The sequence below is a fragment of the Oncorhynchus masou genome, chromosome 32, assembly GCF_036934945.1.
Source record: "Oncorhynchus masou masou isolate Uvic2021 chromosome 32, UVic_Omas_1.1, whole genome shotgun sequence".
Taxonomy (NCBI): domain Eukaryota; kingdom Metazoa; phylum Chordata; class Actinopteri; order Salmoniformes; family Salmonidae; genus Oncorhynchus; species Oncorhynchus masou.
In genome coordinates, this window is record NC_088243.1 from 30305026 (window position 1) to 30321031 (window position 16006).

General features: G+C 41.2%; 1 protein-coding gene across 2 annotated transcripts; it reads right to left on the reverse strand.

Annotated features, from left to right (window-relative positions):
• Positions 1-603: 603 nt before the first annotated feature.
• LOC135525901 (zinc finger protein OZF-like) lies at positions 604-10876 on the reverse strand. 2 transcript variants are annotated; one of them, XM_064953864.1, is made up of 3 exons: positions 10415-10876; positions 4631-4696; positions 604-3566 (listed from the first exon to the last, which is right to left on the reverse strand). In XM_064953864.1, exons 1-3 carry the CDS (start codon positions 10578-10580, stop codon positions 2566-2568), a joined length of 1233 nt encoding a protein of 410 aa, XP_064809936.1. In that variant the 5' UTR covers positions 10581-10876; the 3' UTR covers positions 604-2565. The 2 variants fall into 2 exon arrangements, with proteins under 2 accessions (XP_064809936.1, XP_064809937.1); XM_064953865.1 differs by lacking the exon at positions 4631-4696 and having other exon boundaries at positions 605-3566.
• Positions 10877-16006: the final 5130 nt, after the last annotated feature.

Consider the following 16006-nt stretch of genomic DNA (forward strand, 5'->3'; position numbering starts at 1 on the left):
GACATTGAAGGTTGTACAATGTAACAGGAATATTTAGACTTATGCATGCCACCCGTTAGATAAAATAAGGAACGGTTCCGTATTTCACTGAAAGAATAAATGTTTTGTTTTCGAGATGATAGTGTCCGGAATCGACCATATTAATGATCTAAGGCTCATATTTCTGTGTGTTATGTTATAATTAAGTCTATGATTTGATAGAGCAGTCTGACTGAGCGATGGTAGGCAGCAGCAGGCTCGTAAGCATTCATTCAAACAGCACTTTGGTGCATTTGCCAGCAGCTCTTCGCAATTCTTCAAGCATTGAGCGGTTTATGCCTTCAAGCCTATCAACTCCCGAGATTAGGCTGGTATAACCGATGTGAAATGGCTAGCTAGTTAGCGGGTGCGCACTAATAGCATTTCAAACGTCACTCGCTCTGAGACTTGGGAGTGATTGTTCCCCTTGCTCTGCATGGGTAACGCTGCTTCAAGGGTGGCTGTTGTCAATGTGTTCCTGGTTCGAGCCCAGGTAGGAGCGAGGAGAGGGATGGAAGCTACACTGTTACACTGGCAATACTAAAGTGCCTATAAGAACAGCCAATAGTAAAAGGTATATGAAATACAAATCGTATAGAGAGAAATAGTCCTATAATTCCTATAATAACTACAACCTAAAACTTCTTACCTGGGAATATTGAAGACTCAGGTTAAAAGGAACCATCAGCTTTCATATGTTCTCATGTTCTGAGCAAGGAACTTTAACGTTAGCTTTCTTACATAGCACATATTGTACTTTTACTTTCTTCTCCAACACTGTGTTTTTGCATTATTTAAACCAAATTGAACATGTTTCATTATTTGAGGCTAAATTGATTTTATTGATGTATTATATTAAGTTAAAATAAGTGTTCATTCAGTATTGTTGTAATTGTCATCATTACAAATAAATAAAATAATATTTTTTTTTAAATAAATAAAATTTTCCAATTAATCGGTATCGCCTTTTTTTGGTCCTCCAATAAATTGTTATCGGTATCGGCGTTGAAAAATCATATTCGGTCGACCTCTACTAGGGTATACCGAGTATGGTGTGACAAACAAAAAACATCCAGTCAGTGGCAGTCCTTTGGGCGAAAACAGCTTGTTGATGAGAGAGGTTGAAGAAGAATAGCAAGAATCGTGCAATTGAACAGGTGAGCCGTAAACAGACAAGTAATGGCGCAGTACAACAATGGTGTGCAGAACAGCATCTCGGAATACACAACTCGTCGATCCTTGTCACGGATGGGCTATTGCAGCAGACGACCACACCGAGTTCCACTCCTATCAGATAAAAACAAGAAGCGGCTCCAGTGGGCACACGATCACCAACACTAGACAATTGAGTGGAAAAACATTGCCTGGAACATGACAGCAAGTTCAGTTTACTTCAGTGGCCTACTCAGTCCCCAGACCTCAACACAATAGAGCATCTTTGGGATGAGATGAAACGGGCTGTTAGCAGCAAGAATGTACCGCTGTCCAATCTGCAGCAACTGGGTGATACCATCGCATCAGCACAGACCAACATCCCTGTGGAATGTTTCAGACACCTTGTAGAATGATGCAGCTCAGGCTGTTCTGGAGGCAAAGGGGGGTCCGAACCGGTACTAGATGGGTGTACCTAATAAACCGGCTGGTGAGTTGTCGATGTTGTTGAATTGGGACAGGAAAAACACTGTAGTACACTTAAAACAGAGTTTGCACTTATACAAACTGCATTCGTGAGGAGTCGACTGTATCATTACATTTCAAACAATATCATGATTGAGCTGTATTATGTCAAAACTGCATGAGAAACTCTCTTGGATTGAAGGAGATATTTTCAGAAAAGTATACATTTTTATAAATCAATAACATTGGTCAGACCATTTTCTCATCACCCTGAGAGACATTCCAAAACAAACCAGATATTCTTATTTCTAATGACGTGAAAACATCAACCGACTTTGAACAGCAGATCTGCGAGATTACCATGATACATGCACTACTGTTTGTTAATATCCTCATTATTTAAATCAAACTTTATTTACAAAGAGCATTTTTCAAAGTAAATCCATCATGTATATATTTCTCTGAAACCCAGTGCATGAATGATTGTTTCTTTTCTAAAAGTTATCCACAACCTGCCTTTTTATACCCATCTGCTGACAGAAGATATATTTGTCCTGATTTTCTTTATTCTTTGTGTTTTCATCCTGTTTTCTTTCTTTGTAGATGTTGTTTTATGTGTCGGAAGATTAGTCTTGAATCTTTTACTACAGACTGAGAATCCATGTGATTTCTCTCCTGTGTGAATTAGTTTATTCTCAATTAGGTCCCCCTTCTTATTGAAGCTTTTCCCACAGATAAATAGTTTCTCTCCTGTCTGAGTCCATATATGGTCAGTTAGATTAGTCTTCTGAGTGAAACTTTCCCCGCAGTCATCACAGCTAAATTATATCTCCCTGTGTGAGTCCATATATATACACATATTCAGCTTCCCCTTCTGATTTACGCTTTTCACAGTCACCACAGATAAATGATTACTTTGCTGTGTGATGATTACTCTACTGTGTGAATCCGTATATGTGCAGTTAAGTGCTCCTTGCGTATGAAGCCTTTACCGCATTCACCACAGCTAAATGGTTTCTCTCCTGTGTGAGTCAGTGTATGCCTCCTTAGGTCCCCCTTCTGATTGAAGCACTTACAGCAAAAATTACAGCTAAATGGTTTCTCTCCTGTGTGAGTCAGTATATGTCTTCTTAGGTCTCCCTTGTGATTGAAGCTTTTCCCACAGTAACCACAGCTAAATGGTTTCTCTCCTGTGTGAATCCTCATGTGCATGGACAGATTTCCTTTTTGTTTGAAGGTCTTGCCACAAAAGGGGCAGGTGCAGGGTTTCCCACTGTGACAGAGTCGGACATGGGCCTTCAGTTTACAGGTGGAAATGTACTGTTTTTTGCAGAAGTGACATTCGCTGAGTCTCTTCTTGGCGAGAGTCACATGCCTCTGCAGGTCAGCTGTGAGAGGAAACATTTTGCCACAGTCACAGCAGCGATGAGTTTTTATAGATGTGGTGCTGGGTTTGGAACAGTGTTCCTCCATTGGTGGGTTTGGATCCAATGGTTGGCTTCTGTCAAGTCCTACTGGGTTGCTGCTTAAGGCTGAGCTGTGGCTGTAGACAATGTTTTGATTATCTGGAGGGTCACAGAGCATTTCATAACCCTTTAGGTGGGTCACAGTGCCAAAAGGTTTAGGATCCACTAGTTTAGAGTCACACTCTCTGTTCTCCACTGTTTGGGACAGAGTCAAGGACCAAAGTGGGTCTTCCTGATCACGTTCACTTTTCACACAGGAAGGAGTGAATTTGAACTCTATGATATCAGGCTCTAGCCCTTGAAGCTGCTCTTCCTCCTGACTGGTCCTGAGTTCCTCATGCTTCTCTTTAATCTGTGTGGGCTCTAGATCCTCCTGCCCCAGACTGTGGATCCACTCCTTCTCACAGTGCTGCTGCTCATTCGGAACCTCCTCTTCAGAGACAGCGAGAGAGAGCTGCAGGGAGTCTGGAGGGAGGGAGAGGAGGAGCAGAGGTTATCTATATACCACCAAATTAATATAGAACACTTGAATCATAAAAGGTGAATTATAGACTTCTATGATCTATACAGGCTTGAGATGTGCCCGGGTGCAGATAGCTAGGTTCAGCTTCTAGACCGAGATTGTATCGAGCAGTAGGCTATAACACAAGCCAAACGTGCGACTTATTTAACAACCTGTGTCTGTGCCTGTTTGGCAATGCTTTTAGGAGGGTATATCTGTCATCGGTGGACGGTTCTGATAAGGAATGGGTCTTCTGCATCACAGAGTGGTGCACAGGAAATAATTAAATCCATAAATTCGATGCTACAATCCCCGTACATGGATCGTATGTTGTTAACGCTTTGCACACACACTTGTCTGTTTCACACCTGTCTGTCCTAGCTAATCAGCCTCGCAATACAGGTATCATGTTGCTGCAGTCAGGAAGTAGACCGAAGCATGTGCGAGCAAACATTGACATCCATGTTTTGGTTTGAATTGGAGGGGGAGTGGTAACAATTTGATTGAATTATTTACTGGGCACCATTTGGTGATGTAAACTAGGTATTATAAATCAGTCATTTTGACCCAGAGGAATATTTCACAGTCCAAAGGTGGTTTATTAAATTCTTCCAATTTATCATGACTTTGTCAATCAACTTGATGGTTGCTGATAATGGGCCTCTGTACGCCAATGTAGATATTCCTTTAAGAATCAGCTGTTGCCAGCTACAATAGTCATTTACAACATTAACAATGTCTACACTGTATTTCTGATCAATTTGATGTTATTTTAAAATGGACCAAAAAAAGTGCTTTCCTTTCAAAAACATGGACATTTCTAAGTGACCCCAAACATTTGAACAGTACTGTATGTGTGTATATTTACAGTACAAGTCAACATTGGACACACCTACTCAAGGGTCTTTGTTTATTTTTACAATTGTCTACATTGTAGAATAATAGTGAAGACATCAAAACTATGAAAAAACACATATGGAATCATGTAGTAACCAAACAATAATACTAATAAATAAAAATAAATCACCCTTTGCCTTGATGACAGCTTTGCACTCGCTTGGCATTCTCTCAACCAGCTTCATGAGGTAGTCACCTGGAATGCATTTCAATTAACAGGTGTGCCTTGTTAAAAGTTAAATAGTGGGATTTCTTTCCTTCTTAATGCGTTTGAGCCAATCAGTTGTGTTGTGACCAGGCAGGGCTGGTATACAGAAGATTGACCTATTTGGTAAAAGACCCTGTTTATATTATGGCAAGAACAGCTGAACTAAGCAAAGAGAATCGACAGTCCTTTGATCTGAGTCCAAATTTGAGATTTTTTGGTTCCAACCGCCATATCTTTGTGAGATGCAGAGTAGGTGAATGGATGATCTCCGCATGTGTGGTTCCCACCATGGAGCATGGAGGAGGTGTGATGGTGCTTTGCTGGTGACACCGTCTGATTTATTTAGAATTCAAGGCACACTTAACCAGCATGGCTACCACGGCGATACGCCATTCCATCTGGTTTGCACTTAGTGGGACTATCATTTGTTTTTCAAAAGGACAAATACCACACACACCTCCAGGCTGTGGAATGACTATTTGACCAAGAAGGAGAGTGATGGAGTGGTGCATCAGATGACCTGGCCTCCACAATCACCTGACCTCAACCCAATTGAGATGGTTTGGGATGAATTGGATCACAGAGTGAAGGAAAAGCTGCCAACAAGTGCTCAGCATATGTGGGAACTCCTTCAAGACTGCACCTTATACCACCCACCACTGCGACTTGTATGCTCTAGTCGGCTGGCCCTCGCTCCATATTCGTCGCCAGACCCACTGGTTCCAGGTCATCTACAAGTCCATGCTAGGTAAAGCTCTGCCTTATCTCAGTTCCCTGGTCACGATGGCAACACCCACCCGTAGCACGCGCTCCAGCAAGTGTATCTCACTGATCATCCCTAAAGCCAACACCTCATTTGGCCGCCTTTCGTTCCAGTTTTCTGCTGCCTGTGACTGGAACGAATTGCAGAAATCGCTGAAGTTGGAGACTTTTATCTCCCTCACCAACTTCAAACATCTGCTATCTGAGCAGCTAACCGATCGCTGCAGCTGTACATAGTCTTATCGGTATATAGCCCACCCAATTATACCTACCTCATCTCCATACTGTTTTTATTTATTTACTTTTCTGCTCTTTTGCACATCAATATCTCTACCTGTACATGACCATCTGATCATTTATCACTCCAGTGTTAATCTGCAAAATTGTAATTATTTGCCTACCTCCTCATGCCTTTTGCACACAATGTATATAGACCCTTTTTTTCTACTGTGTTATTGACTTGTTTATTGTTTCTCAATGTGTAACTCTGTGTTGTCTGTTCACACTGCTATGCTTTATCTTGGCCAGGTCGCAGTTGCAAATGAGAACTTGTTCTCAACTAGCCTACCTGGTTAAATAAAGGTGAAATAAATAAAATAAATAAAGACTGTTGGAAAAGCATTCCTCATGAAACTGGTTGAGAAAATGCCAAGAGTGTGCACAGCTGTCATCAAGGCAAAGGGTGGCTACTTTGAAGAATCTCAAATACATTTGGATTTGTTTAACACTTTTTTGGTTACTACATGATTCCATGTGTGTTATTTAAGAGTTTTGATGTCAAATGTATTTATTTATATAGCCCTTCTTACATCTGCTGATATATCAAAGTGCTGTACAGAAACCCAGCTTAAAACCCCAAACAGCAAGCAATGCAGGTGTAGAAGCACGGTGGCTCTTCAGTATTATCCTACAATATAGAAAATAGTTCAAATAAAATAAAAACCCTGGAATGTGTAGGTGTCCAAACTTATATATACACACACACAGTTTCTTCAGAAAGTATTCACACCCCTTGACTTTATCCACATTTTGTTGTGTTACAGCCGGAATCAAAAATGTATGAAATTGCAATTGTCACTGGCCTACACACAATACTCCATATTGTCAATGTGGAATTATGTTTTTAGCTGAATAGTCTTGAGTCAATAAGTATTCACCCCTTTGTTATGGTAAGCCTAAATAAGTTCAGGAGTAAAAATGTGCTTAACAAGTCACATAATAAGTTGCATGGACTCATAGTGTGTAATAATCGTGTTATAAACATGATTTTTTAAATGACTACCTCATCTCTGTATCTCACACATACAGATAATTGTAAGGTTCATCAGTCGAGCCGTGAATTTCAAACACAGATTCAACCACAAAGACCAGGGAGGTTTTTCAATGCCATAATTTCACTTTGATATTATGGGGTATTGTGTGTAGGCCAGTAACACAAAATCTCAATTTAATCAACTTTAAATTCAGGCTGTAACACAACAATTTTGAAAAAGTAAGGTGATGTGAATACTTTGTGAAAGCATTGTACAGAGAAGGGTTTGAGCTAAATGCAGCCTAAAGTTTAAGAGCTACCATAGCAGCTACCACTTCCATTGTTTCACTTACAGCGTTGCTAAATAAAGAAAACTCAATGTCTCTGGATCAATAGATGAATCACTTTTTGTCAATAAAATGAAGTATAACTTTAAATGGCAATTGTTTACCACAAATATTTATTTCAACATTGTGAAAACTAGATGATACTATAATCAAATAATGGTAAATCAGCTTTTTAGTACTAATGTGGATTGCAGCTGCCTTAGCATTTTAGCAACTACTTAGCATGTTAGCTAACCCTTCCCTTGTAAATTGTAACATACAGCATCATACAAAAGGAATGCTGGAGATCCACAACTGAATACACACCAATCGAAAGGTATACTAAATCCACAGTCTCGGATTTACATTCAGAAAACAGGAGGTTGGTGGCACCCTAATTGAGGAGGACGGGCTTATGGTAATGGCTGGGGCGGAATAGGTTGATTAGTTGGCCATAAAGAAAACATTGATCTTTTTGTTTTACAGAATATGCTAAAATTAGTCTCATCGTCAACTTTTCTTTCAGATAATAGTAATTAGTACATGTAAGAAATAAGTTGATATTTTGCTAATGTAGCAGGCGCACAAAGCAGGTTGGCGCTTCCAGACAGCATGTTACAATGTTTGAAATGCTTTTTTTGTCGCACTGCATACTTTTCCTTGGTCTTTTAATGGGAGTAAGCATGGCTTTGACAACGATGGATTGTACAAACATTGTGGAATACTCATCACATTTTTTACAATATTACAAAAAACATGCATCTCCACTGGCACCGCATATCCAAGATAAACTTCAGTGCTCGGGATAATGTGCACAAGAAGCCGGGTGGGAGGGAATACAGCTGGTAAGTGCAGATTGAGGAAAATACTGACAATAGAAGGTAACAAATATAAAATACATCAATACAATCACTCACTTGAATGCGGAGTTCTAAATGTATTATGCAAAGTCGCAAATATGTCCAAAAAAGCCCCAGAGACTCCAAATGTTCCGATTTTCAAGATCATTGATAAACAGAGTGGATGAATTTGAACTGCTTCTTCAATCAGTAAATGCAGACATTGGATGTGTCACTGAAACTTGGGCCCACGAAAATATCCTAGATTAATCTCTTTTCATACAAGACTATCAGCTGCTCAGAAATGACAGGTCCAGAGAGGGGAGAGGATGGGGTGTGGCTATGTATGTGAATCACAGTATGCAGGAAAAGAGAAGAACTGACCTAGAGAAATAGGTATTTGAGTGTGTGTGGCTTCAGCTCCATCCTAAACGACTCCGCAGCTCAGTTTCAACTCTGGAAGTGGGAGTACTCTACCATCCACCATGGGCAAATGAAAAAATCCACAGTGTTCTGCTGAAGTGTTATCTCATAAACACTGTCGATGTGATCAGGATGTCCTCTCCCCAAATGGGTCTCATCCTGTGTGGGGACTTTAATCTCCTGCCCATCAAGATGCTGACAAACTCCCATCCAGACATGAAACAAGTGGTCAAAGACAAGACCAGAGGGGACACCATCCTAGATCTGATCCTTACAAATATGAAGAATCGCTGCAACACCCCCACTGTACTTGCTCCTCTCGGATCCAGTGATCACAAATATCTGCTGTTCTCCTCAAACACAACATCAGGAGGGAGAAGCGAGGTGCAGCGGGAAAAAAATAATGTCTGGTAACCCAGAACAGACAGGAGGCCTTGGCACGATGTATAGCCAGTACTGCGTGGTCTGCCATATATGAGGTGGAGAGCATTGATGCAAAGGTGGAGACGTTACACTCATGCATTCAAACTGCACATGATGTATGCATGCCAATAAGAAACACTGGACAAGCCCTGGATGACTGAACGAATAAAGGCTGCCATCAGGAAAATATATATTTTCAACAGATGGGGGAAAACAATGAAATTGAGAAAATACAGAAACACAGCACAAATGCTTATCAAGGAAGCAAAGACAAACTACTACAAATTTGAAATCCATGATCTATAGAAGTAAAACCCTAAGGAATGATGGGACTTCATTAACAAAGGACTGGGATGAAAAACAACACCAGGAGGGAGAATACAGGTTGGGGGAATTGAAGACGGCGACATGGCTGATGTTTTTTGCTGAGGCATTGACAAGCACCCCACCGCTTGGCATTTTCCCCCTGCCCATGCCTACAGGCAGGTTGAGCTGTGCAGCATTGGCCAGATAAAGCAAGCTCTGACCAGACTCAGCCCACATAAAGCATGTGGTCCTGATGGCATTCCAGCCCGGCTACTAAAAGAGCAGGAGATCTAGCCCCTGTCATCACACACATAGTTAACACCTCCTATTGGCAGGGGGACTATTCCTGCTGCCTGGAAGATTGCCAATATATATTCAATATCTAAAGTGTCAAACCCATGTACAACGAGTGACTGGAGGCCCATCTCTCCAACTTCATGCCTTGGAAAAATCCAGGAGCTTCATCATTTAAAAATAACTAATGCCAACAGTTTTATCAGAGTGCACAAATCAGTATGCCTACCTACCAAGCAGAGCACTACTACCACCCTTGTGAAAGCCACACTCCTGGCTTACAGCTACAGACTCCAGAAAACCAACAATGGTGAGGGTGTAACTTGCTGATAAACTTGTCCAAAGCCTTTGATCAAAATGATCTCGCAAAGCTCCTGTGTCCAAGGTTACTTTCCTGGCTCCACAGCTACACCACCAGAAGAAGGCAAAGGGTGGTGGCCTGCTGAATGACCTGCTCCCTCAAAGGTAATTGCACCACCAGGCTCCTGAGAAACAGCCACGAACTGTCCTGTATAACTGCCCGTACGAACCGCCTGCAAAACGCAGGCCCCAAAATTTGAGGTTTTAAAAATCACATTAATACTTCAATTTCCATCATGAAAAATGTCCTATTAATGTTTCAAGTGTTCAGTATTATGTGTTATGTATTTTAAATGAGTGTTTTGCAATTATTAGTAATATAAAGTCTGCATTTCTTCAGTTATCTGTGAGCAAGAATAGATAAACTCAAACTATGATTGTTGCTTTTTCCAATAGGTTTCTCCTTGAGGTCAAAAATATGTTTGTAACTGTTTAGGGTAGGGAACTTTTTTCCTGGAGTGCCGCAGGATTTTGTTTCAACTAGCCACCACACCTGACAAACTAAACTAATTTATCAGTTCAATGATTGCCTAAATTCAAAACACCTGGTCTTCCAGGTCGGTTAGATCAAAATCATGAAGTGACTACCGCGCTCCAGGACCAGGGTTGCCTAGGGGTTAAACATATATTAAAATGTTTGATTCATGTTAGCTTAAATAGTTAATTCGGTAGAACTATAGCTAGCTATCAGTGAATCTACATAGCTAAATTACATACGAACCTTTTCTGCATAGTGTTATCTCCGGCGTGACCCGCAGAAGTCTCCGTAGCCGATCATTCTCCACCTCGTACTCCACTACCGTTTTCTCAACTGCCCCGAAAATCTCCACAGCAGCCGCCATTAAACGCTCATTTAAAAATACACGCAACAACTGTAGTTGAGACATTTCGGTCGATTGAGGGTTCGGTAGCCTGTTCAGTTCAGGTAGTAGTGTGTCTTTGTTTACTCCACCGAAAGGTCGCGAGACTTGCGAAACGGACCAAGCCGTGGTTTGACAAGTCAATGACAGAAGGGTAAAAATGATTCCTTGGTTGAATAAAATTCTCGAAATCTAGAGGTACAACCTAGATTCGAGTCAATGTTTTAAGCAGTTGAACATGTAATTACTTCAACCTCGTGAAAGTCACACACTTTCATGTAGGTCAAAAACAACTTAATATCGAAGGAGTGCCTTCGATTTAACAGCTGGCGCATGCGAGATGACGCATTTCTACGCATGCCCTTAGCTAGCCATCGTCGCCTACAAATGTGATCGGGGATTTCTCTCAATGAAGACAGGTTAAAACTGGTTCTCTTTGTACTGGTTTGTCTTAACAAAGTCGTCTCCAATCCCGCGTTCTAGTCAAGGAATTTGAGAACGTTCTTTGTTTTTAGTGGGTAGCGAGCCCCGAAATGTACGACTGCCCCGCCATCCGGATGGGAGGTTTACTACGCTTCAAGGCAGCCTACAGACCAGTAGTAAAGGGAAACGATTACTTCATGTCGACAACCAGTGGTTATCATTAGTATAGGATGATCTGGGAGAATTCATTCTTCATCAGAAGTCGACTGTATGTCATTACTCTATACAAGATTCAAACAATATCATGAACGAACAGCATTTGGTCAGAATGTATTTTTATTTTATTTCACATTTATTTAACCAGGTAGGCTAGTTGAGAACAAGTTCTGCGACCTGGCCAAGATAAAGCATAGCAGTGTGAACAGACAACACAGAGTTACATATGGAGTAAACAATTAACAAGTCAATAACACAGTAGAAAAAAAGAGAGTCTATATACATTGTGTGCAAAAGGCATGAGGAGGTAGGCGAATAATTACAATTCTGCGGATTAACACTGGAGTGGTAAATGATCAGATGGTAATGTACAGGTAGAGATATTGGTGTGCAAAAGAGCAGAAAAGTAAATAAATATAAACAGTATGGGGATGAGGTAGGTAAAATTGGGTGGGCTATTTACTGATATACTATGTACAGCTGCAGAGATCAGTTAGCTGCTCAGATAGCAATAGAGTGTTGGGCCTGTAACCAAAAGGTTTCTGGATTTAATCCCCGAGCTGACAAGGTAAAAAGATCTGTCGTTCTACCCCTGAGCAAGGCAGCTAACCCACTGTTCCCCGGGCGCCGAAGACGTGGATGTCGATTCAGGCAAACCTCCGCACCTCTCTGATTCAGAAGATGTCGAAGACACATTTCAGTTGAAGGCATTCCATTGTACAACTGACTAGGTATCCCCCTTTCACTTTACCAGTAATACCTAGCAATAAAAAAATACACCCATAATCCAGAAAAAAGATATAAAGAAATAAAAAAATATCAGAATGTGCAATGTCAAAGCCCGGAATATAAGAATATATACAGATAATGTATAGGTGGGTAATGTATATATACATATAATGGTGTGTAATGACAGTATGAAAAGTATATGAATAGAAAAGGTGTGTACAGCAGTAGTTATAGGATGATCTATGACAAGAATACAGTATATACATATAAAGTGGGTGAAATGGTATGTAAAAAAAATATTAAAGTGACCAGTGTCCAATGACTATGTACATAGGGCAGCAGTCTCTAAGGTAGAGTACTGGGTGGTAGCCGGCTAGGACTAAGGCTAGTGGTGACTGTTTGACAGTCTGATGGCCTGGAGATGGCGGTTTCTCATTCTTGGTCCCAGCTTTGATGCAACTGTATTGCCTCCACCTTCTAACAGCGTGAACAGGCCATGGCTCGTGTGGCTGAGGTTCTTTATGATCTTCTTGGCCTTCCTGTGACAATGGGTGCTGTAGATGTCCTGGAGGGCAGGCAATGTGCCCCCAGTGATGCGTTGGGCGTGCTCGCTCTGTTGTCCCCTGCAGTCCACGATTAGCTCCTTCGTTTTGTTGACGTTGAGGGAGAGGATATTTTCCCAGCACCACTCCACCACTCCGGTTCTCACCTCCTCGTTTAGCCTCTGATTGCCTTACGGAGGACGTAGCTGGTCTGTTTATACACGTCCATGTTCCCAGTCACCTTGCCATGGTTAAATGTGGTGGTTTATATTTTCAGTTTTGCTCGAATGCTACCATCTGTCCATGGGTTTTGGTTTGGATAAGTGCTAGTCATCACAGTGGGAACAACATCCTCTATGCACTTCCTGATTAACCCAGTCACAGAGTCATTGTATACTTCAATACTATTCTCAGAGGACACCCGTAACATTTCCCAGTCTGCGTGATCAAAACAATCTTTATGCATGGATTACATGGCAGTGATGATGACCGAAGAAAATTATCTTGGGGGGTAATGAGGTCGGCATTTGATGGTAAAGTATTCCAGATTGGGAAAACAAAAATACTTGAGTTCCTGTACGTTAATCATGAGTTGTTAATCATGAAACAAACCCCCCTGCCTTTCTTTTTCCCGGATAGTTCTTTCTTCCTGTCCACGCGATTGACGTAGAACCCCGCTGGCTGAATCGACGGGGACAATATCTCCAGAGAGTGCCATGCTTCTGTAAAACAGAGTATGTTACAGTCCCTGATTTCTCTCTGGAGGGAGATCCTCTCCCTGAGCTCGTCTACTTTGATGTCCAGGAACTGAACGTTAGCGAGTAATATACTCGTAAACGGTGGTTGGTATGCACGCTGCCTGAGTCTGACTAGGGCTCCACTCCTTCTACCTTTTCTCCGGGGGCAGCATTTTGGTGCAGCCCCCAGGATGAATAGAGCTACCTCGTGAAGTTCAAACAAAGGATCCAAGTCAGGGAAGTCAAATATCTGCTTGAAATTCTGGTGAGTGACCGCCGATCTAATATCCAAATGTTATTTCTGTCTGTAGGTAATACTACAAGAAACGTTCTGAGCAAAAAACAAAATACTGCAAAGTTGGCTAGGAGCTAGCTAGAAACAGAGTGACCATGTCGGTTGGTGCCTTGTTCTCCGAGCTAAAACGTTATGTGTATGATATGAAATCAATCCTTTTTTGCAGAGAATTACTACTTTATATAAGATAAAGAATGTTATAAGGTGGAGCACATTAACAAATGGTTGGAACGTAAGTAAATTCATGTCAAGACCTTAATAATAGCCTACTGGTAGAAAAATATATACAATAAAACATTTAATAAATACATAATTATTTTGATCATATTATTATTGTTTATTTACTGGTGTTATTGTTCAAGTTTGTGATTTTTAAATGTAATGTTTAAGAAAAGTCGTACTGTATTTTTATTGTATTTCACAAACAGATTGCATTGTACAGGAAAAACATTTGATTGTGTTTCCATACAACCAGGGTCCAGTCAAAAATAAAAAATATACATATATTTTTCTCACATACACTGGATAGGTGCACTCACTAGAGCCCCCAGAATACAAAACAGGTGAGCTAGAACAAAAAGTTAGGTCATAGCAAGTGTTGCTGGACTTTTACTATGGTCAAATAAGTTGCATGGGCACCTGGACAATATACAGTACAAATATAGCACTGTAGAGAGAACCTTGCTACCTGTCTCTGCTAAAGTGGGGTGGGAAATACTCAGTAGGGTCTCTACTAACCAAATATGATTTGTTTTGGAGGGGGACTATGTTGCACAGCCTGCTGCTGTCTTTCACTCCGCCCCCTCCATAGCCCCCAATGCAATACACTGTAATAGACTGTACCAATATAGCACTGTATTGGAAAAAACTTTGATTGTGTGTCCATAAAACAAGGGTCCAGTCTAATCATTAGAGTCCCTAGAATACAAATCAGATGAGTTTGAACAACAAGCTAGGTCATAGAAAGTGTTGCTGGACTTTTACTGTGGTCGAAGGGTCCAGGGTGCCTGGACACTATATGGTTACAATATAGCCCTGCGTCATAGGATGCATTGTCATACCAAAATACCTTATAAAATTCCTTCTGGTGGACACTTTGAAGAATTGTCAATACACTGTAGTACAATTTGTTTTTAAAAAAGTCAAGAGTTTTGGTCCAAAGAAAGCACACTTTATTCATAACAAATATCACAATATTTATTTTAATTTTATTTCACCTTTATTTAACCAGGTAGGCCAGTTGAGAGCAAGTTCTCATTTACAACTGCGACCTGGCCAAGATAAAGCAAAGCAGTGCTACAAAAACAACAACACAGAGTTACACATAAACAAATGTACAGTCAATAACACAATAGAAAATCTATGTACATTGTGTGCAAATGTAGAAGAGTAGGGATGTAAGGCAATAAATAGGCCATAGAGGCAAAATAATTACAATTTAGCATTAACACCGGTGTGATAGATGTGCAGATGCTGATGTGCAAGTAGAGATACTGGGGTGCAAATGAGCAAGAGGATAAATAACAATATGGTGATGAGGTAGTTGGGTGTACTATTTACAGATTGGCTGTGTACAGGTACAGTGATCGGTAAACTGCTCTGACAGCTGATGCTTAAAGTTAGTGAGGGCCAAAGTAAGTGTTGGCTTTGGGGATGAACAGTGAAATATACCTGCTGGAGCACGTGCTATGCGTGGGTGTTGCTATGGTGACCAGTGAGCTCTACCTAGCAGAGACTTATAGATGACCTGGAGCCAGTGGGTTTGACAACAAATATGTAGTCAGGGCCAGAGAGCATAATGGTCGCAGTGGTGGATAGTATATGGGGCTTTGGTGACAAAAGGATGGCACTGTGATAGACTACATCCAGTTTGTTGAGTAGAGTGTTGGAAGCTATTTTGTAAATGACATCACCGAAGTCAAGGATCGGTAGGATGGTCAGTTTTCCGACGGTGAAGGAGGCTTTGTTGCGAAATAGGAAGCCGATTCTAGATTTAATTTCGGAGATGCTTAAAGGAGAGTTTACAGTCTAACCAGACACCTAGGTACTTGTAGTTGTCCACAAATTCTAAGTCAGAACCATCCAGAGTAGTGATGCTAGTCAGGTGGGAGGGTGAGGGCAGCAATCGGTTGAAGAGAATGCACTTTGTTTTACTTGCATTTATGAGCAGTTGGAGGCCTCGGAAGGAGTGTTGTATGGCATTGAAGCTCGTCTGGAGGTTTGTTAGCATAGTGTCCAAAGAAGGGCCAGGTGTATACAGAATGGTGTCGTCTGCGTAGAGGTAGATCAAATAATCACCCGCAGCAAGAGCGACATCATTGATATATACAGAAAAAGAGTCGGCCCGAGAATTGAACCGTGTGGCACCCCCATAGAGACTGCCAGAGGTCCGGACAACAGGCCCTCAGATTTGACACACTGAACTCTATCTGAGAAGTAGTTGGTGAACCAGGCGAGGCAGACGTTTGAGAAGCCAAGGCTATTGAGTCTGCCGATAAGAATGTGGTGATT